A 23,692-nucleotide genomic window follows, 5' to 3' on the forward strand; every position below is an offset into this window, starting at 1 on the left:
TTCCCATTAAATATGGAAATTTCCGTTTCGGTGACAGATACTTCACAGAGGGGGGTTGATGGCATAGACGGTGTTTTTTTGGAAGGGGGAAGTGGCAGATTTTGATTAATGCGACCTTATCTGGTTCTGCACATGGAAGCAGAGGGGTTGCTGAGCTTGGCGGGGGTGGATGGCATGCCTGTTCTCTTTTTCTTTTTCCAGGCCTCTTTCTCTCCTCTATTTGAAATGGTTTCACTCACACGCTCTTTCTTTTTCCGTTTCTGCCTTCTATCCATTTTCATCCTATTGTGGTTGGTGCACTCATCTTCTATCTCTGTTATAATGTAAGCTGTGCTCTAACGTCTTTTGTCTGATATCCTTCTTCACCCTCTGTCCCCTCTTCACCTCCTCCGTCGCTTCATCTCTGAATCCCTATTTCTTTTTTTCCTTTTTCCTTTGCTCAGTTAAAAATGCTGCTCCGTTCTATCTTCAATTTGGTATCCTTTGCTCCTGTCCTGTATCCTCTTCCTGCCAGAGTGTGTGCTGCAGTGGGGCCGCTTCCCCCTGTCGCTCCATCACCACCTGGCCCAATTCCAATGCTTTTAGTGAGAGCTATCTGTCAAGCTATGAATAATACAGGCCCTAGGCTGGCGTTAGCTTGCTAGCTAGCAATGTGGAATCCAAATGAGGTCTACAGCAGGAAGAGAGTACTTGACTTTTAGCTCGCTACCACGCTCTCCCTACCAAGCTCTCCCTACCAAGACAGGCAATTACTCAGCCCACAGCCCCAGCTGCAGCCGCGGCAATCATCAACGCAACGCCTCACATCCCTGTCTGCACGCACACACATCTCACAGGCACACACATTGAATGCATGTATAAGCAGACAAGCACACCCCACCTCCTGATCCAAATAACACCAAGATGTGTCTATACAGGGGATGTATCAAAAACGTTGTTGCCTTACATGATCCAAAATCCATAGTATCATCTTTCCTGGCTGTGAAAAGTAAAAAAAACGATATAACGGGCTATTTCCAAAAATAGCAATAAACAAAAAGTTCAAATGATTTCAACTGTGAATGAAATCATGGAGGGTGATGACGAATTCAGGGCATTGATTGTGGGCGGAACACTATAGATATAAAGCCTTGCTAAGCAAACAAAATAAAAGTTTCTGTTTGTTTTATTGTTGAGATATTCAAGTGAAATGTTTGGCGGGGCAAACTGAAAAGCAAAAAACCTCTCAAGTAACTCTTCATGTCATTCTGGAAGGCCGTAGTCGAGACACCACCGAGCCATGGAGATCTATTAATCGACAGTGGAGTAACTTCATCATCTCTTATCTGTTGATTAGCGGGAGACACGTCCTGCACTTTTATCGCACTTGTTCCACAGTTATGGCAGCAGGCTGAGAGGGTCTATCGCATGTATCAGCTGTATGACACATGTATGGCCACCTCATTAGTTTTGCACCGAGGCATCCTTAGGTGACAGTGTTAACCCATCCATCATTGCTTCTAATCATCCGTCGGAGGAGTGTGGGATGTAATTACAGAGTGCTAGGCAACGACAGGCTTCACAGGTAAAAATAGTCATGTAGGAAGAGAGACGTCTGCATGTGTTTGGCATGTGGGTTGTGTGCACAAGGTGTGTGTGTGTGCATGTGGGCGGTTGGAGGTGTGTGTGTGTGGCCGTGGGTGTGTATGTGCGTATGCATGCCTGCGCGTATTGTGGTAATGAGAACTAGTTAGTGATGCTCCAGAGTGTCTTATTAACAAATAATAACAGCTCTCCTTTGTTTTTTACCTCTCCTCCCATCTATTATTCACACCTCACAGATTTACTCATGATTCATTTATACGAGCATCTTGTGCAACCTAGAAACTAAATGTCACCCAAAACATCACTGTCGATTGGCGCTCTGCGTATACTACATTATGTTTCTGTGTATGAATTGTATTTGTGGATGCGAGGAAGTAAGTATAGAGACGTGTTTACCCCTAAATATGTGCGGCACTAGATAAACAGTATTTACAGAAACAATCCAACACTGCTGCAAAAAGATTAAAAAAAACAAAAATGGGACTTCTGCAATCTAATTCCATCTATCCACACAAGTGTGAATGATAGAGTGCTATTGAAACAGATGAGTTGGATCTTGCCGGATCAGTAACGAGGGCTACAGTGAGGCCATTCTGCCATTCAAACCCCCTGTTGTGAAATCTGCTTGACGCCCTGTGTACTTTAGCTGGATTCTCTTTCCGCTGAAATTGCCAGGTTGGAGAGAGGCACTCAGCTGGGAACGCTGCTCTACATGTGAAGTAGGTTGTGCGTGTGTGAGGGCTTAGGAGGTGTGTGTCAGCGTGTGTGTGGCTCGTATGTCTACATGTGTGTCAGTTCGCTTTCAGAGAGAGTATGTGTGAAGTTACTTGTGAATGTGTGTGTCAGTGTGCTGCCCTTTGCCTCTCTACCCCTCTCTCTCCAGGTGAAGAGCCTGTTCTGGAGGCCCTGCTCCAGTCGAGGCCCCTTGAAGCCAGGCTGGCAGCACTTTACCCGGATAGAGGTAAACCTACAGTACGCCGTCGGTCTTAGCAGCAAACACTTAGTGGACCATCAGACTGCAGTCACAAGTGGTCCGGCACCAGTACTAGCTGTAAGGCAGTACGCTGCAAGGAACATCTGTTTTAACAAGTCATTTACAGTATTCTTCAATTGACTCCTACAATATGGCCTTAAATAAATAAGTCTGCCAAGGATGTCAGTGCTGCTTATAAGCTGGACTCAAGAAAAACACTGGTTTTAGTCAAGTTTACTTCAGATATACACTGTTCCTGATTACCAACAGTACCATTCTGAAACACATAAACCTCAATCAATGCAGATTATTTTACTTTTCTGGAAGTTTAAGCTACGCAAAAAAAAATCAACGTGTTGGTACGTCTCTTAATATTTTACAACTTCCCCATTCTATCTGTTGCAGTCAGCCCCAAGCCCATTGGCTACTGCTGAACTCACTCGAACCAGCGTAAAAGGGTGCATGTGTCTGGAACCATTTTCAGATATGGATTAATCCACATTTGATGCTCCAGTTTACTGAGTATTCCCTCCAGCGGGGGGTGTATGTAGGATTGACTGAAAATAAAACCCATTGTGTGTATTTAAAGAAGAAGCCTATCACCCAGTGCAACAGTGCGGCTCACTGATTGGTTTTTAATATTTCTTTGGATTCTATACCACTGAAGCATGAGACGTGTCTGGGTTTGGATACACATACAGTAATTGATAAGTAGTAATAATCAGGACATTGTTGTGTTTGGCCTATTAAAAATGATAACATTAACAGTAACACAAATAAAGTATATAACTAATAATTTAAAGGGGCCATTTTATGTTTTTTAAGGTTGTCCCTTTCCTGTAGTGTCTTATACGTAGGTTTGTGTGCATGAGAATTGTCTGCAAAGGCTAACATCCCAAAGTTCCCTCAAGAAGGAGCCTCTCCCACAAACTTGCCCTCCTGCCTGAAACGCCTCCATTGGACTCCTTTGTTTACTTGTGCTTCTATTGGTTATTGCTCCAACACATTGTACGTGATAGGCTAAGGGGCGGGACATCTCCAAGCGGTTGACCAATCACAACAGAGCCGGCCAGCTAACCTATCAGAGCAGACTGGGCTCTGGTTTCAGACAGAGGGTGAAAAGAGGTGCTGCAACACAGGCAGTATGAGAAAAATAAAGACCTTTATGAACATAAAAGCATGATAAAATGTCAGAGTAGAGGCAAGAAATACAAATAAGAACATGAAATGTAGCAAAATAGGGCCCCTTTAAGACCTGACTTGCATAGAGGGACCACAGTAGATCTGTTATTCTCTGCCTTACTATATGGACACGCCAATGGGCTCTTCCATTGTAGATACCCTGAGACTCATTGTGCCACACTGCTGGTTTCTTGCTGCTCTCATATCAGTCTGAGTGCTTTGAGAGCATGACATAGTAGAGGAAGATGAGATGAATGTGTGTGTGCATGTGTGTTGTGTGTGTGTGAGAGAGGGAGAGATGACATGTAAGTGTCTCTCTCTTTGCACTCCTATAGTACTGCAGACCCATTACCTTGGTGCGTTTGTTTGTGTGTCTACCAGAATCTGAGTGTGTGTGTGTGTGTGTGTGTGTGTGTGTGTGTGTGTGTGTGTGTGTGTGTGTGTGTGTGTGTGTGTGTGTGTGTGTGTGTGTGTGTGTGTGTGTGCTGCTGTGTAACTACAAATGTATTTCCTCCAATCATCTCCATGCTCCCACGCGACTCACCCTCTACCTTTCTGTTCTGATCCTTTTCTCATTCATCATGCTTTCCTCGCTGTCCTGTTACCAGAGGTCTTGCTAAGGTGTAATTTAGCTCCTACTGTTCTCTAATTTCTGCCTTAGTCAGGAGGGGTGTGGCTGCCCTCCTGACACCATGGATACGATCTGTCAATCATTCCCCACGGCCAGGAAATTGCATTTAAAGTGAGAGTAATTGTTAAGTCTGCCCTGCGTGGGTTGAATTGAACACCCTTTCGGTTTGGCACAGAGAAAAATATGTATTCAGAGGCAAGGCCAGATGGATTTGTGAGGCTTTTATTGTTGTTAAGAACAAGGTGATGGCTCTCCTCATCTCACCTTTTGTATGCTCTAATCTCCTTGCCTTTACTTTACTTCTGTCCTCATTTACTAGTTTCCAATGCTGTATTGTTGTTTTCTTTCAATTGTACACACACTCCTCTATCTTCCTTTCTCCATGATTCTCTTCCCTGTTTCACTCCCTAACCTTCCCTGACTTTGTTCTGTCCTATTTTACCCATTGAGAAAGAGAGAACATTAAATGGTGGTGGTTACAATACAAGCATTGGTAGCCTGTGTTGCCTCTTGTAAAAATCACACTGTTTATCTGCAATTTACTGTAGATGGCCCTGTGATAATATACTGTCGTCCCTTCTATATTCATTCTATCCACCACACATAATACTAACCTAGAAAGCCTCCACATGGCGCTCTGACAGAGGCACAGCGGCATACGAAAACAAGAGGACAGTAGAGGGGAAAGCAAGACTCTGAAAGAAACTGTACTTAACATAAACATGTTCAGTGGGCTAGCAGTTACCATTGCTATTTGTCCTTGAAAAGCTCAAATCTAAACTGGTGAGCAGGGAACAGTGTCTCTGCCTTCACTCTCCTGGTTAAATTATTGAACCCTACTTTAGAAAACACTTGAGTCTCTATTACTTCACTGTTCCACAGAAGAAATGTTGCTTTATGTTCATGTTTCCCTTTCATTCCAGGAACCACTTACTTCTGTTTGCTGACATATTACTGAATACATTTGCTAATTCTGTGGATTTTGGCATTCCCGTGCAGCAAAGCACAGCATTTAAATAAAAAAACACACAAAACAAACTAGATCAAGGACAACAATTCCCAAGATACCTTGCGCCAACATTTGCTTACAACTTCCCATGTCTTTTTGAATGAATGTCAGCCATTCTTGCTTGTTGTAGGCACCTCAGTCAATCACCTGTGTCAACTTTGAGTAATCTGCAACGCTCTACCAGCCAAGCCTTGCTACAACAGCCAACATATAAATGACCCATTAACCTTTGCCCATAAGCAGATACGTCAGAATTAACGGCACGTCCCACTCCTTCAGCTGAGTGACTTAACTACTGACCCTGCAACCTCTCCATAGGACAATTATGGTAATCATGTTACTTAAACTGACATGGAACAGCATCCTTTACAGTATGCAGATTCAGTCTATGGACATTCTTCATTAACTGTCCTTAGTTGAACGCCAGGATTAGCCTTGATCTATAGTGCAGTATGTAAATGTCTCTCATGGAAATGTGCCTTTAGATATGGTTCAAACTCAGACGTGCATTAGAGTTAGTAATGGGTAGTGTGCCAAGCCCCGCCCTCCTTGGTTACTGTTGCTATGCCTGTCAAGCTTTTTTTCTTGCATTTGACTTACAGTGACAATGGTGGTAGATTTGATCGGCTAGCTACCATGAGATCCATGATTTAGTTTAAAACACTCAATTTCTTTAATTAAAATGCACAACAATATCTCAAGTAACGTTGCTGTAATGTGAACTGTCCTTCACAAAATAAAGGCCACAACATAGTTGCTAATGATAGTCTAAATGTTGTTAGCAACCAGGACCAGTGCACACTCACAAGACAATACACATAAACTATAGGTGGTTAACTATCTACCCTAACCCCCGTGTGTAGTGTCTACAGTCTCATGGCATTTGCAGAGCCTCTGAGGATATTCAAACATTCAAAGACTGCGTGCAAAGCGGAGGTGGAGGATGTGGATGATTCGCTGCCGTCTAAAGGAGAGTGGGGATGATAAAAAGGGGGGTTGGTAATTAACATATTAATGACCCCACCTTCCTACAGCTTCTGTCGGATAGTCCAAACACTTTGATAAGTATGCAAATGAGAGCTGCACCATCTGAAGAGGGAATTAGCTCTGCCAGAGACAGCCGAGAGAGATGGGAGGGGTAGAGGGAAAGAGGAAGGAAGGAAAGGGTGTTGTGGGGAGAGAGGGGAACTAAAAAGGGGCAGGAAGGAGAGGAGAAGAGGAATGTCAAGATGAGGAAACAGGAGAAAGGAAGAAAGGAGCGACCAAAGACAGAGGGGGAGATAGGAAGCAGTCTCAGGCGTGCTGATGAACTGATATCCTCATGTTTGTTTTAGTTCTCTTTAATTATCCGCCATGCACTGATGGTAAGTGTGTGTGTGTGTGTGTGTGTGTGTGTGTGTGTGTGTGTGTGTGTGTGTGTGTGTGTGTGTGTGTGTGTGTGTGTGTGTGTGTGTGTGTGTGTGTGTGTGTGTGTGTGTGTGTGTGTGTGTGTGTGCGTGTGCGTGTGTGTGTTATAAGACAGACAGTGATAGAGAATGAGGGAAAAGTCTTTCATTCTTGAGCTCTCCAGCTCTCAGATCAATATGCCAGTTCCCGCCGCCCTGCAGAATGGCTGCGGGGGCTCAGGCCAGTGGGTATACGGGCTCAGCGGGGGGGTGGAGGTGGGCGGCTCGGAGGTACGACCCCGAGCAAACAAGGGCAAGTAATTATAACACGGACTGATCTCACTCATCCTATCATGGAAGAGAATGGTAATAAGCATGAGTTAGAGCACCATGGGAAAGCAAGTGTTCAGTGTGTGTGAGACAAAGGGAATGAGGGAGTGAGTGCAGGAATGTGTGTGTGCTGAAGAGACACCTTGTGAGAACAGCCAGGCCGGGGATTCACCGACACGCTCGTCACGTTCCACAATTATGTTGAATAATTAAAACGTTTCATTAACTTGCTCATTTCCTGTTCGGCCATGTTTCAGCTCTGACACCGGCAATTAAAGGCAGAGCCGGACTGTACGCCCCTCTCATTCGGCCCGTCGCCACAGAGGACCACCTCATGTCTTCTGTGTGAGAGCAGGGCATCTGACAGGGGGAAAATGAGGAGCTTTAGCAGTTATCCACCTTACTTAACTGTGCTCAACACTTCAGTGCAAAAGCACACGCGGGGCTGACAATGAAATCTACGTGCTCAAGGTGAAATCGTGCAAATCTGGATTTGGACTTTTTTGTTAGTATTAATACAAATCAGGGAATGAATAGTTTACCTTTGAGAGCCAGCCTTAGGCACTGAGACATCCACCTTGAACACCTTTACATATTGATAGCTTTTTCAAGCGGTGTAATTTGTTCTATAATATTTTCTGATACATGCAGTCAAGTGAACAAATACCTTATTCCTGTAAGCTAGACATCCATCACATAGTATGGATTCAGCTCTCTTTAATGATGTGATTTTGAAGAACACATTTTGCACCTGCTCAACCAAACAACACCGAAAACACAAAAATATCTTCACAAATTCTTGGCTTTGTAAAAAATCTGGAGAATTATTTACTGAACATTAAAACCATAATTAGCAAAATCCTGAGCTGTCCTAGTTACGTAAGACAGCTGTTTTTGTCTTTTGAAATTGGTTTACTGGAAGAGGAGCCGTTTATCTAGCGAAATGGGGGGAAGGGGGCCATGTTTATCCCAGAGCCTCCCAATGCAGTCTCTGGCACAAAGCTATCCTCCCCTATTGAGCTCATGCGCAGTACTTATACACCCCAATAAACACGATTAGCATGGCAGACTGTAAATATGCAAATGACAAAAGAGACTTGGAGGGGAATGTTTATGCTGTGAGCTCCGTCTAGCGCAGCTCCTCCCCCAACCCACCTTGCTTGTGAAAACCATGATGAGGTTTATTGAGATGGGGTCTCTGTTAAAGCTTTCTTTGTTTCTTTTCTTTCATAAAAGAAATTCAACCATGTAATTAGAGCTTTGAATAGAAAGGCATGCCTTTACCGTCCAATTTTTATAGTAGCTGCTATTTATAGCCGCAGACGGAGGGCAGCTGCAACAACACACGGAAGCCCTGAACCCGTATTGTGCACAATACTACTACCAGTCCAGTAAAGCAAGCTTGTTGCTTCTCCTACACTTTCGTCATATAGAATACAGACTTCAGTTTGCTGTCCTGAGGGTCTATGATTACTATGACTGTTCCATATCTGAAGTGCTGAGGAAGACGTCTGAAGCCATCAGAGTCAGGAACCTCAAAGCCATATCTCTGATGCAACCTGGAATCTGGGCGACTTCAATGACTCACATATCATTTATAAAAAAGGCTTAAAGAGGCCCTATTAGGCTTTTTGGGGCTTTCCCTTTCCTGTAGTATGTCAAACAGGTGTTAGTGTATGTAAACGGTCTGCAAAGGCTAAAATCCCAAAGTTCCCTCCAGAGGGAGTTTCTCTCCCACACACTCCTCCCCTGCCTGAAACGCCTCCATTGGAATTTGTTTACTTCCATAACATAGTGACGTCACTATGTAACACTTGCGCTTCTATCGGGCGAGCAATCAAACACATTGTACTTGATAGGCTAAGGGACGGGACATCTCTAAGGGGTTTACCAATGATAACAGAGCCGGTCAGCAAACCAATCAGAAAAAGGGGGAAAGAGGGGCTGCAGCACAGGTAGTATGAGAAGAATAAAGAGCTTTCTGAACATTAAATCATGGAAACATGTCACAGTAGAGGCGCAAAATACAAATATGAACCTGGAAATTAGCAGAATATGTTATTTTCAAATGAAACCAAATAACACAAAGCTCTCCCAACAGCTTAAGATACATTTTTATCAAGACTGCATAACTGTGAAATCCAGACTCATGTTTTATATTCTAATATTCCACCAAAAATAATCCAGTTATGAAAAATAGAGCCCTGTTCAATGTCAATGAGGAACACTGACAGTTTTATAAAAGCATTTACTATCCAGTATTTAGTTTAACCCTAAAATAGTCAACCTTTCTATATTTTGAGATTCTCTCAGTCTAGTAATACGCTATCGTTCACCTGACCCTTGTCAATGTGCAAACCTGTGTGGGCGTTTGTAAATAAGAAACCCGCACGCACACAAGCGTAACGGCAGCGGTCCATCTGGCGCAGTCCAGGCTGCTTCATGCAAAGTCAAGCGTGTTCGTCCTGAAGACTATCAGCTCTCCGGGGAGAGAGGCCATCGAGCAGCATTATCGACATTATAGACGCCTCAGCCTGGAGATAGGCTTCACATCGATCCCCTGATTAATTACTATCTGCAGGCAGCAGCAGAGAAAGGGGAGGGGAGGGAGGGAGAGGGAACTAAGTGAGAGAGGGAGGTGATGGAAAATGGGGAGAGGGATGCGGGATTGAGGAGAGAGAGGAGGGAGAGTACACCTTGTACAATCTGAATATCAGCTAAAGGCTACACAGTAATCTTCCAGGTGGAATAATATTGTATTGATATATAGGTAGCAAACCCTTATCTGAGCTGCAAACACCCCCTACCACACAGCCAAGGACAAAATGAAATTCACACATTATTAGTGTGGAAACAACTCGCAAAGACAAGTAGAGGACGCTGGAATAGCCACTACTGAATTCCCAAGCATGTTATACTTTACACAACGCAAATGAAGACAAAAGTATATGTCAAATCTATTCTGGAGTCTGTGTGCATGGCTAACGGTCACAAGTGGACGTGGTGTGGACAGAGTGGCTAACATTAATGAACTCCGGTTAGATCCTTTGGGCTACACTCCTCTTCCTCCCCAGAGACTGTGTTGCGCAGTGTGGAACATACGCCAATAAGCTGTTACAATGCCAGGGTTAGGGCTCCATTAGGGCCAATTCTCACGAGAGCCTCGTACATTGTAATGGCAACAAAAAACAATTTTTGTTTAGTTTGTTTTGTGTATCATTTAAGTCCTCAGAATGAGGGCTGCCACTCAAGGGATTTGACTCATCCCATAGAGGCTCTTCAGTCAAGTCAATACATGTATTAATGAAAAGGTTTGGTTTTGTGCTCAGAGTGATACATAATAATATTCATCTTCAGCTGAACTCCTTGGTGAGTACTGTAGTTCGTCCGGCAGTGGCTCAGTCAGTAGGGGCTTGGACTGTGAGCCGTAGGGTTGCTAGTTCAAGTCCCGAACAGTTTAAAAATATGGAGTGTGGACTGCTACTTGGAGATTTCCCAGTTCACCTCCAAGGCACCGGACACCCCCCCCCCCCCCCACTCCCATTGCTCCCCGGGCGCTGTCCAATAGCTGCCCACTGCTCCTACTACTATAGGGTAAAAAGCAGAGACTACACTTCGCTGTGATTGATTTTTGCATGAACATGTGTGACCATAAAAGAGGGTTTAGGATTTCATCCTCCGATTCCATATTCTTTTTCTGCTGACTACTGTGATTGCTCAGGAAGTGAGCCGGGCATTCAAATGTTTGTAGTGGCCAAACAGTGGTACTACAGCTTCTGTAATGTCATGGGCCCAAAAATACTTTTTCACCATCCACTAACATTGGGAAAGAGATGTGTAAATCAGCATATATTTTCAAAACAACCACCATGTGTGAAAATTGAATATACCTTAATTACAACATTAAGTCCTTTACAGTAAGTTGTGAAAGGAGCTACATGTCAAATACAGAGTTACTTTCCCTCTACAATCATCGAAATAAGCCAAGACCAGCCGTGACACTGCAAATTGGGGGAGGGGCTTAGGGGAAATGCAAGATGAAATGCTCTCTGGACCCAGATCCCTAGTCCTGGTAATATTGTACTTGAGAGTCTGGCCCTTTGGGCTTAATGCCCCACTGAGTAACTTTCATATGAATGAACGGGGCCCCGCCTCCAACGCTGTATCCAGTTTTCTTTATACACCCATGGAATTACGCAGCCACATTCAAGGTAGAGTGGTGAAGCCTATGCAGATGTGTCAAAAACTGCAGTTTATTAAATATACACTTAAATCTGGTTTCAAAATCTCCATGACCCCATTGGTAAAAAATGTACTTTGCAGCAGAAATCAATGTGTATCAAAGCTTTGCTTCTATTTGTAATTTCCCCAACCATGACATCCGTCCTTGGCTGCATTTCTTAAAAAAATTACGATAGTATAAAAAAAACGCTGGAAAGATTTGTTTCCAGTGACAAAGAAAACTTTTAAACACAAAAAAAAGAAGTGTCCTACCTTCCGCCTACTCAACTCACCCAACAACAACTTTAAGGCAGTAGGCGTAGAAAGAGAGAAAGAGTCGTGCTGCATGGGTAATGAATGGATAATTGTCTGTCACGCTAAATATCAATAAGTGCATACGAGAAAAGCAATTATTTTACTTGTCTAGTTGGAGCATTATAAGTTGACAAAACCTGCATATGTAATTTTCAGAATGTGAATTTGTATAAGAAATTATTTGGTCGAAGAAGATGTCCAAAGAGACACAGAGTGAGGAATGAGAATAGAGAATGGAACAACCTCTGTGTGGCTGAAGCAACGGTAAGAAGGGAGGAAAGCAGAGGGACCAAAGAAAGAGCAAGAAAGAGAAATAACTGGCATCAAAACACACTTTGGAGAGTGTTGCTGAAGCGAGGGCAGCTATCACAGCGCAGAGGAAGAGTGAGAAGGGGACAGTTGATCCAGGCACTGTTTGACTGTCTCTGCCTCAGCACTTAGACAACAGCAGGCCAATTTAGTGAGTGGGTGTGTATTAGTTTGTGTTTGTGTAACCGTCTCCATTTTCCGCCTGTCTGTAGATTTGTGTTGCTTTTGTGTGTGTGTGTGTGTGTGTGTGTGTGTGTGTGTGTGTGTGTGTGTGTGTGTGTGTGTGTGTGTGTGTGTGTGTGTGTGTGTGTGTGTATCAGTGCAGTGCACTTTTTACATTTCACTGACCTGAAAAGCTCTGTTAATGCTGGATCCACAGGCACTAAGAGAGAGCGATAGAGAGGGGGGAGAGAGAGAGGGGGAGAGAGATTATGAACAGGACTGACTAGTGCATTCTAAATCCACAGGCTATTTGTATAACACATGAAAAGGAACCCGCTGAGTAGCCGATCATCGTGACTTCTAATGTGTGTAGGTTTACCATGAAATGAGTTTCCATTGAAACACTTCGTACTCATAAATCATTTTTAGATGCTATCTCTGTCTTATGTTGATCATTATTATTTATAGTACTTCTAAGAGATATGAGATCCAATCTGAATCCGTGTATCTACCGTCCAATTGTTTTTCTTTATTAAACACGTAAACGGAAGAGCGTTTGAGAGGCCTTTTTGCTTTTTGCTGTTTACCTTACTAAATGGTCTAATGGTCATTGGAGCGAGGGGCGGGACGAAACTCACGGAAGTGATTTCAAAACAAAAGCGGTGATAATATTATAAACAAAGGGAAACAAGGTGAATTTAGCGATCACAACGAAAACGGCCAAGACACATATTGAGCCCAGAAAATTGATGTTATTAAAGGCTGTAAATATAATAATCCTCTGTCTAAAATGGACAACATTGTTAGGAGATTTAAACTATAAAGCAATTCTGCACTGCGGTCAACTCCGCCGCCTCTCGCGTTTGTTTTTTCAAATCAGCTGCTCTTCATTATCCCTGCTATATTTGACGAGTGATACAAATATGTTTTACCACAAGTTCTTAAGAAAACTGACACTGTTGGACTCCTTTCTAGTTTGACTTCTACCAGAAATAAAATGAAGTACTTTTACTGTGTATCTTTTTAGAAATACTCTGTCAAAGTCCCCTGCTGAGAACAAAATCAAGCCACTTCTGCTAAGTTTGATGAGGGAATTCTTTTTTGTTGCCATTAGTTATTAGTGAGATTGACACTGTTGGACTCAGTACTAGTGAAACTACCCCGACAAGTACTATGAAGTACTTACTGTGTACTTTTCCAACAATCCTATGTCAATGTCCCCTCCTGAGAACAAGAATGCATGTTTCTCTGCTATTTTGAATAAGCGTTAAAAAAAACTTTCTTCATGAGACTGATATTGTTGGACAGAGTATTTTAAGAGGATGCTGGACTTAATATCAGCAATACTTCCTGTCAGTACTCCGGCAGCAGCATTTTTACACCTTGGAAAGTCTAGAGTCTGGCCTGGATAGCTGGTCTATCCTTCAGAACACTGACACACTCTGTCACTCTTGTTGGCCTCTTATGAAGCTGCTGTCTTTTAAAATATGATTATTTCTCTGCTCCTAGTTCATTCCTCGCAGATTCTTCCATCAATTCCAGTCATTGCATGTCAGTCAATAGAGCTTTGAAAAATGAGTCCAATTCAACAAAATGTTTTTTTGTGAGTGAAGGCCAGAGCTACATTACATTGTTTGATTGTGTAATTACAAGGTGATAAAAAATAAATCCACATCCTCCTACTGTATGAAACGTATTTTATTTCCTTTTCCATGTTATACTTACTTGCATTAGAACATTTGCATGTTGAACTACATGCTGATCTATCTTCCCCAGCCTCAAGGAAACACAATAAAATAAATCGATTCATAATTAAAAAAATTGATAAAAATTGATAAATTAATAATGTTGTCTGCAAACATTTCAAATGTAAATACAAAATGAAAAAAAGTTTACTTTGAAATGATTTCTCACAAAAACCTTTCTAAATTATAGTAAATTGTAAAAAAAAGTTTTAGTCAATATATAAGTTTTTCTGCCTAAAATAGTTGAAATTCAACGTAAACTATATCAAACACCACATGCATGGCAATTAACCCATTTTTGCCCACTATTTAAATTGACTTTGGTTAGTTAATACAAATATTGATATTATATACTGTATATAGCATATAATTGATGCAGTCTTTCTGAACACTTTTAAAAAACAATACTGCAAATGAAGAATATTTTTAATTTTCTGCACAGATAGTGCCCTAACTTACAGCAGTTGAAAATATTTGTGGAAGGATACATTCTCATTGGCTTCAATGGCTCTCTACTAAAGGGCGTTTTATGGTTGCTTGTATTATCCTCAGATAGTGGTTTGTTTAAATAACTAGTGACATTTTAATAAATATTGCAAAAAATGGCTCCAAAAAAGGCATATAACCTGGCCGGCTTAGCCAGTGTGTATTTCTTCGAGCACCACATAATTAAGAGTTTATAAAGTACAATTATTGGCCATTTATTGTGTCATTTCTCCAAACACATACAGTCAAAATGCCTGTTTTGAAGCCTTAAAATGGTGCAGGAAAAGGACTTTACATTATATTATACTTAAAGACAGGACTATTTAGTTAAGAGAAGAGAAAAAAGGAAATCAAATTGTTATAACGGGTGATGTAACATTAATGACAGACATTATATGAGGTCCTTGGGTGTCTCCTTGGGTCATTTTGTGATCATGGGGTATCACCCTTACAGCATCAGGACAATATCATATGGAGTCAGACACTGGAAGTGTGCGGAAAGCTGATGCGTTGACTGCAGAGGACTGATGGAAGGATGAGGCTGATGAGACTGAAGAATCTGTGAGGAACGAACTAGCGGCTGAGAAATAATCATATTTTAAAAGACGGCAGCTTCATAAGAGGCCAACAAGAGTGACAGAGTGTGTCAGTGTGCTGAAGGATAGGCCAACTATCCAGGCAAGTCTCTAAAGATTTTCCAAGGTGTAAAATGCTGCTGCCATCAAGTCTACCATCCTCTTAAAATACTCTGTCCAACAATATCAGTCTCATGAAGAAAGGTGTTTTAACTCTTATTCAAAATAGCAGAGAAACATGCATTCTTGCTCTAAGGAGGGGACTTTGACAGAGGATTACTCACAAAGTACACAGTAAAAGTACTTCATTTTATTTCTGGTAGAAGTCAAACTAGAACCGAGTCCAACAGTGTCAGTTTCCTTAAGAACTTGTGGGAACAAATATTTGTATCACTCGTCAAATATAGCAGGAAAAATGAAGAGCAGCTGATTTGAAAAAACAAAGTGCAGAGGCGGCTGAGTGACCGCAGTGCATAATCGCTGTATAGTTTAAATCTCCAAACAATGTTGTCCATTTTAGACAGAGGGTTATTATATTTACAGCCCTTAATAACATCCATTCTCTGGGCTAAATATGTGTCTTGGCCGTTTTCGTTTTGATCGCTAAATTCCCACCGTTCCTTCAGCAGGATTCTGTATTGATTCAAAGTGTGATTTTACCAAACGAGTGCTTTTGTTTTGAAATCACTTCCGTGAGTTTCGGCCCGCCCCTCGCTCCAAGGACCATTTGACCATTTAGTAAGGTAAAAAGCAAAAAGGACTCTCAGACGCTCTTCCGTTTACGTGTTTAATAAAGAAAAACAATTGGACGGTAGATACACGGATTAATCTGCTATGAGCCTTTTTTTAAATATCAAGGTTCTTAGACAGTAGCTACACAGGTGTTTCGGAGCTATGCTCATCGTTTTTCTGTTAGGGTTGTAAACATTACATAATATAAAGAATATTTACACTTCAGTATTTCAGTGTGTTGTTTTTCAGTTTTATTTATTTGTTACCACATTTGTTCTATCGAATATGTTACATGTTCTTGTGCTGCTTCTATATTGCTTTTATATGTCTGACACATTTTTTATAATGCGCTTCACCAACGGTAAATATAGTGATTTTGTTCATAAAAGTTTATAATATTTAATTTATAAAATGATCCACGTTATAATTGATGTGTCTGTGGCATGTAGAAGTATTCAGTCAATTAAACAAGTACAAATGATCGGATCATATTCTGATATAAAATCAAATGAGGGAATAGGGAGTGATTGGACACAGCCTGGAAGACGATTAAAGTGGCAGTCCTCCTCTTTGTTCCCTCATTGGCCGACATGCAGAGGACACATGTAACCCAATCAAACAGGGGCTCATGGTCGTAGCCTTCACCACACAGTGCATGATCCTCTTGATGTCGGAACAATGGTCAACACCTTCTTTGTTCGGTCAAAGATGTTTCACATTGTTCTAAAGTTACATTAAATATGCATCAAGAGGATCCTCTGATTAAAACATGGTCATTTCTTTTGAGATTCTTCTTTAAACCTGTGAGAGTGGACTGGAGAGCTGGGAGTAGGACAAGGGCTAACGTGAGATTCTACTTGTTATATGTGACCAAGTACACAAAGGACCTGATACATACAAGTCAAAAGGTTTCACCAGGTCATCAGCTCAAACAGAGTTACCTCATTTGTTTATTTATAGTTCCAAAATGTGTTTTCACTTTGCACGTAGTATCATTTTGTACGATTAGATATCACTGTATTTATTGGATTTCGAACAAAGCTCTTTAAATGCCTTTGGTATTCTGTTTTTGCTGGGAAAAAATAAAAAGGGATAGAGGAAGAGAGAGCGGTGAGGAGAAGCAACTCAACTGTGACAGTCTGGGATTTGTGCAGTGGTGTATGTACAGTATGTGTGTGTGTGTTTGTGTGTGTGTGTGTGTGTGTGTGTGTGGGGAAGGTCACGCTGAATGTCAGTGCCGCTGTGTGTACGCGTGTGTCCGTGCAGATACCTTTGGAGCGTGTTCGATGGCGCTTATCGTCTGCACCCACCTCCATCTGCAGAGAAGGCGCAAACAAGCAGTTAAACACACACCGCGGAGCTGATCAATTATATTTAATCGGGATATATGTTCCTTATTGCTCAGGGTACAGTATTACCCTTTGTCCAACAGTTAAGTGATTTAAAGACTAAGGCACATTAGGACCCCTGATATCTGACAGGTTTCTGTATAGATTTATTGGGCAGTGTGAATGTGAATAAAAGGATCTCTTAAATAAAAAAAATTATATTTTAGTGTTAATATGGTGTTAAGTGTACTCAGTATTCCAGGAAATAACTTAAAACTAAAACAGGTTATGTAAAGACTACTTTTTGGCTAACAGATCAAATTGTTTGTAAATTGAAAAAAGGGATAAAAAAAGTATTAAATGAATATCCCTATATTCCGCTTTAGGAAGGAATATAAATCCCCATTTTGAAATGAAGCAAATCCTATGTGAAGTATTTATCATACTCCATCCATCTGTCTATTCATGAATGTGTGACCATCATTCTACACATGTACTGCAGACATAATACCATTCAACATTAACAGCATGGTTTCCATTTATGCTGTCGCCTCCTCAATATTCCCCGCTTTCATGCTCTTATTATGCCAGAGTAAGCATTATCCTCCCTTCCACCTCACTTTCATGCCAGTGCAACATACATCCCTCTAAAGGTAGGTCTCTCCCGCACCAACACATCATAAATTGTTGAGGAGCCTTAACGTCGCTCTGTTATTTCCAGATGTCCCTAAATATTCATGGTGCTGGGTTTGGACTCTGACGGGGGCCTTGGCCCTGTTTGGATGTCTCTTTTTATTAAACATGATTTATTAACACCACACTTACTTTACTGTAGAGCCCCTCAGCCTTAATGGTGTGTTTCTTTATGAATGCTCATAAATGTTTCAGCTGGAGAAAAATAAAAAGATGAAAGGCAAGGATACCTTTTAAATCTTATTAGCGTGGCAGGGAGGAAAAGACCTAGAGTATTTTGGAGAGTCTCAGCTATACTATGTAGAAATATATATTATTTTTATATTTTCCATGAAGCTTAACTGTTGTTACCATGGCAATGGATATTAAAAGAAAAAGGGAAATAACAACTTATCAATCCAGTCTTCTCCCCTCTTTCTCATTCAGACAGACTGAGCGTAGAGTAGCCTACTGAGAGTGTGTACCTATGCGAGTGAGTAACCTTGGTTTTTTCCGAAGTAGTCATGTGAGCAAAGTGGAGTTAGTCCTCTCTCAGTGAGCATCTCTCCCCGGTCTTTGCTCTGTTTTATCAAAGCTTCTCTGGAACAATCTGCAGTACGAGCAAGAGCCCTCAACATGTGCAACTTTAAAGGGGAAGAGAAATCATGTCGGATACATAGGCTTTCTCAGCACATGGACTACTGTACGGACAGATGTTATTCCAGACTGCCCTAAATATCGGTAGTATCTAACTCTTAATAGAAAAGCTCATATTCAATGTAAAGTCCATTTCACTCATAGTTTTTCTCTTCTATTTGAGTTACTGGGTGTTTCTCAATCTCGAGTACGCTTGCTTGGTAGCACGTGTGTCCCGATCTGTCTGTGTTGTGTTTTGTCTTGTCTTTTTCTGTCTTTGGTTTCATGTTTTATTTTGAAGAGTGTTCACCCCCTGTCTTGCCTGTTGTCTGTCTGTTTTCCCTCCTACCTAATTACCCGATTGTGTTCACCTGGTGCCCCTGTGTTTTCTCCTCCCTCCTCACCTGTGTCTTGTTTGTGTGATTAGTCTTGTGTGTATTTAAGTTCTGGTTTTTCTGTCTGTCATTACTGGTTCATTGTTTGTCTTTGACTGTTTCACGGGGTACTGTTCTGTTTCTGACGCTTTCCTTGGAATAAAGGTATTTTCTCGTTGAAATCTGCATTTGGGTCCTGCCTGCTTCACTCAACCCTGACAACATGTCTTCAGAGTCACTTGCTTCAGAAGCGAGGCAAGAATACTTCATGGCATTTGGAAAACGAAGAGTGGAACAGGCGAGCAAGTGTGCAGGTGTGCTTCATATGAGAGGCCCTGCCTTACATTTTCCGCCACAGATTTGGGGAAATTGGTCCGTGCGCAAAGCATTGTGGGGATTTTAAGACCGCGGAGTCTACAAATGTGCAGCCTCGACATTTCTCGCTAGGAAGTACGCCGGGCTCGGTAGAATTACAAGTATGCTGGACATTGGAGCAGTCCTTTGGCGGCACTCGATGATGTAGTATGCTTGAAATAGTGGCTCTGGAGCAGCTTTAATCAAGATTGAGAAACACCCACTGGCCGTTTCTCAATCTCGAGGATGCTGGCTTGGTAGTCGCGTACTTCCAAGTCACTTTCTTCAGAAACGAAGCAAGTATGCTTCCAAGCCACGGCTTCGGAAAACGAAGAAGAATGGAACAGGCTAAAAAGTGTGCCACTCTCTCTAACGGTTTCAACATAAACTGGACCGAAAATAAATACCTCACGATGTCTATCTAATTATGAACTTGCTTTACTTTCACCGAACACATTTTTGGTGATAACAAAGTAACATATTTACCAACACATGTTCTACGCCACTACATACTTACATTTAAATGTGTGCTACGTCGGTTCAGCCATTCTCCGCAAGGGTTTTTGAAATTGGTCCGTGCGTAAAGCATTGTGGGGATTTGAAGGACGCGAATTCTACACATGTGCAGCCTCGAAATTTCCCCCAAACCAAGGACGCGGCCTCGGTGGAATTCCAAGTATGCTGGACATTGGAACAGTACTTCGGCGGCACTCGATGACGTAGCATCCTTGAAATATTGGCTTGGAAGCCAGTATTCTCGAGATTGAGAAATGGCCACTGTGTACCCACTGCCGCTGTTTCTGTGCTGAAATACCCAGAGATCAATTGTCAATTATTGTGGGCGGTGCTGTAATGTATTTCTATTTGTTTCTGTAGGTAGTGCTCTTTTCTTCCTCAGTTTGCCTATGGAAGGTATTGTTCTTCCCACTTCTTTTCTAAACAAATTATTTTTCATGCCGTTACAATTTTAAACTTTCGTGACAGGCATTACCATCACTTGTATCACACAGTGTTTAGAAAAATACTATTTTGATTTAAAATTCTCCTGCTAATAAAAATACAATAGGTAAATAAAAAAAGGGATTCCGAAAATTAAAGAATGACATAAAAAGAGAAAGAGAAAATTGTCCCAACCTGACGCAGAATGGCAGAAGCAGCATATCATCTGTTGACTACTATATGAATGCATGTTTAGATAAAGTGCACCCCCCTATGCGCGTACTAACAGTGCTTCTCTGAAGCCTCCAGACTCTCGTTGAGGGCCCAGGTTTTGAACATGGCCTGCGTCAGCGTCTACAATAAGAGAATCCAGCAGCAGAATGAAACAGCAGCAACATTTAGAGCAGCGGAAGTTTTGTTTCCTCGCTTCTTTCCCTCAAAGCTCTGTGAGAGCGCTGGACCCAGAGAGCAGGCACGCCTCTGCGGCTCACCATATGTTGGAGAGCCATCATATTCTATCTGGCTGTTTCTCTCTCCTAGCACCTCATGGGAAAATGTCACTGCTGTAATGAAGGTTAGCCTGCTTATTGAGGATTAGGAGGAGGCCCACTCCTTCTCTGTCTGCGTCTCAATTAGACCCCGGATCAATGGCGCATGGGGCCGGGTGAAAAACCACAGAGTCACGCTGATCCAAGCACCAAGGGTTGAGCTTGGATAGTTAAGCAAACACATATAATGAAGCAAGATCCAAAGACAATTCTCTCCGATTTCCACACAACCAGCAATTTATATAAAGTAATTTAAATACACCATTTAAAAACGTATTGGAGTATCTGAATCATGAAATGTTAAAAAGCTGAAAACACGTCTGTTTGCAATGATTTTTTTCATAAATCGTCAAATTTATTTAAATAACGTCAAGTTCTAGCCTACATCTCATAACAAATAACATCAGTCAATAATAACAAATAAAATCAATAAGAAATAACATCAGTCAATAATAACAAATAAAATCATATAAATAAAAGAATGAGTGTTTCGTGTGTGTGTGTGAGAGTGTGTTTCACATGTGTAACCTATATGAGAGCGTTTCATGTATATGTGAATAACTTTGGATTTCATATGTGTGTGTGAGTGCATTTCATATGTGTTTATGAGAGATTTTTACATATGTTTGTAAATCATTTTGGTTTCAGTTGTGTGTGTGTGAGCAGGCTCGGATTGGCCATCGGGAGATTCGGGACTTGCGAGTCTCCGGCTGTAACAGTCCACTACTGCCCGCGAGGACCCAGGTTCCATTCCGGCCTGAGGTCCAAAAAATTAATTTAAAAAATAAATAATAATCTCCCGTTCATCGCGTCCATTCGCGACCCACCAATCACATCTCTGCGCCCCACCAGTGGGACGGGCCCCACACTTTGAGAAATGCTGCACTAACTTAATGGTAGGACCACATATGCAACTTGGAAGTACCTAACGTGTGTTTGAGTAATTCAACTAAATCTCAATTCAAATGACCCCCACTGGGATGTATTTCATATTCCTATATATTGTGTTCTGAAGTTGTCACCATGTTCTGTCATTTGCATCCATACATTTGAATTAATATGCAGCATATTTGGTGTGAGGGTTGACAAGAAAATGCTTGTTAAAGATTGCCATCCTTTGAAAATAAATGCACGTGAATGGAGTGTGGAATGCGGCTAAACGTTTGATTCAGCCTGCATTTTGGAAAAAGCAGCTGTCAGAAGGACATCTGTGTTTGTGTTGGTATTGATTGTACATTTGGACTCAAAATGAAAACAATATGTAAATTCCTATTCCTTGGGAAATAAAGTGGCAGAACCTATTATGAGGTGTCTCCATCAGTACATAGGACAGAGGAACGCCATCAGAAACAGACAAATTGCAGAAGAAACAACTACAGAGTTGGTGCGGTTTGATGGAGAAATTGCTGGGAATGAAACATGATAAGAAATACAGCGATTGTTGTAATATGCGCTGAAACATAGAACAAGCATTTTGTATGTGTGTGTGTTTATCATTTTGATGATGGGGGGATGGGGGCGCACAGACATCTGTCACAACAATTCACATCGTTATCAGTTTCCTTTTGTTTCACCTTGAGGTTTTGGGAGACTGCGTTTCAGGCATATGGTGCCCAACCCAACCTCCACCACACACACACACACACAAACACACACACACACACACACACACACACACACACACACACACACACACACACACACACACACACACACACACACACACACACACACACACACACGCACGCACGCACACACACACACACATACACACACACACACACACACACACACACACACACACACACACACACACACACACACACACACACACACACACACACACTCGCAGATTGGTATTCTGTACAGTGTAGCAGCATGCACACACCAAAACTGCACTGGCACTATCGAATTTCACTGCAAATAGGTATTTACGGCAGGCATCATCTAGTGAGAGTAAACACGTGTGCCAAACCGAAGCTAAGTGCATCTGAATTAGTGTGAAGGGCTGCGGAGAAAGCATCTGAGTGGGCGCTGACAGTCACAGTGAGAAAGAGAGTGAGGGTGATGGAGACGGAAGGAGAGACTACAAATCTGGGGAGTGATTCCTGACTCGTAGGGAAAATGGCTCAGGTGGGTGAAGCAGCAGTGCAGGGCTCTCAAATGGTTAGAGTGGGATCAGAATACAATACAACCATTTATCAGCTGGTCCAAAGACAGCTTTTACAGTTCAGGATGAGAAGGATTTGTGTTTGTTACCTGTATGATCGCTATGTAGCCTGAGTGGATCAGGTTGGATACTTTTTACTGATTTTCTTAATCTAAAATATTTGATTTTAGATAATGGCATTGTTGCTAATAATGGAACAGAATTCATTGAACTATTTTTGGAAGTAAGCTATAGGTGTATTTCAAATGTTTAGTATAGGGTTTTGTTTGAACAGGTCAATTAAAAAGGGTCAGTAGAAATAACGTGATTATATTTTAAAACATAAAAATGATATCACTTACCTAAGCATGCAGGTATTAAACAACTTTTACCTAGAATTCCACAAATAATAATAAATAGTTCTGACTAAGGGTGACCTTTATTTAAAATGTGGCTTACAAGATGGGTTTATAACTATTTAAAATTGTTATGAAAAAAGGTTCCCCCTGTCATTTAAAACATTTTGGATTCGTTTTTCCATTCAGACTCATGCCAGATAAACCTGTAAAATGAAAACTTCTGCTCTGCACCACTGTGTTTGCCTATTTATATATATTATTTGTTTAGTGTTGTGAGCTGCGCTGTTGACATTGGTGATATTGTTTACTACTATGTTTCTATTTGTGTTTGAACGTATGAATAAAATATATTGAAAAACTAGGCAATAGCAACTCGTACACTTCAGGTGTGTTTTCTTTGCCTGCACCAGCTTGCATGATCCACAAAGCGAACAACGTAACATGAAAAACAGGAAGTGCTCCACTACCTGAAAGGGTCAGGGGTTGAGACAGCTCTTTGGTCCGGTCCCGTGCTCCCACCGTGACCTACTGACTTTCAGCCGGAGAGGAACGTCTCACCACGCCTCCTCCAAACTCATTTTCTACACAGAGGGAAGAAGAAGAAGACGCGCATCAGTAAAACCATTTGCAGCAGAATCACATTCATATACAGCCATGACAGGATCAGAAAGTCCCTCTTCTCCTTTGACTCTCT

General features: G+C 41.7%; 1 protein-coding gene across 1 annotated transcript in view; it reads right to left on the reverse strand.

The window, feature by feature from the left end:
* The window catches only part of myt1lb (myelin transcription factor 1-like, b), a 38,850-nt gene extending 15,267 nt beyond the window's left edge, over nt 1-23,583 (reverse strand). Inside the window, exons 1-3 of the mRNA XM_079641506.1 lie at nt 23,466-23,583; nt 16,910-16,955; nt 12,288-12,321 (exon numbers count right to left, since the gene is read on the reverse strand). Of these exons, the coding sequence (XP_079497632.1) occupies nt 12,288-12,321; nt 16,910-16,955 (80 nt within the window). The 5' untranslated portion in view covers nt 23,466-23,583. The remainder of the gene's footprint in view (nt 1-12,287; nt 12,322-16,909; nt 16,956-23,465) is intronic.
* Nucleotides 23,584-23,692: the final 109 nt, after the last annotated feature.

The sequence above is a fragment of the Notothenia rossii genome, assembly GCF_949606895.1.
Source record: "Notothenia rossii genome assembly, chromosome: 7".
NCBI lineage: Eukaryota > Metazoa > Chordata > Actinopteri > Perciformes > Nototheniidae > Notothenia > Notothenia rossii.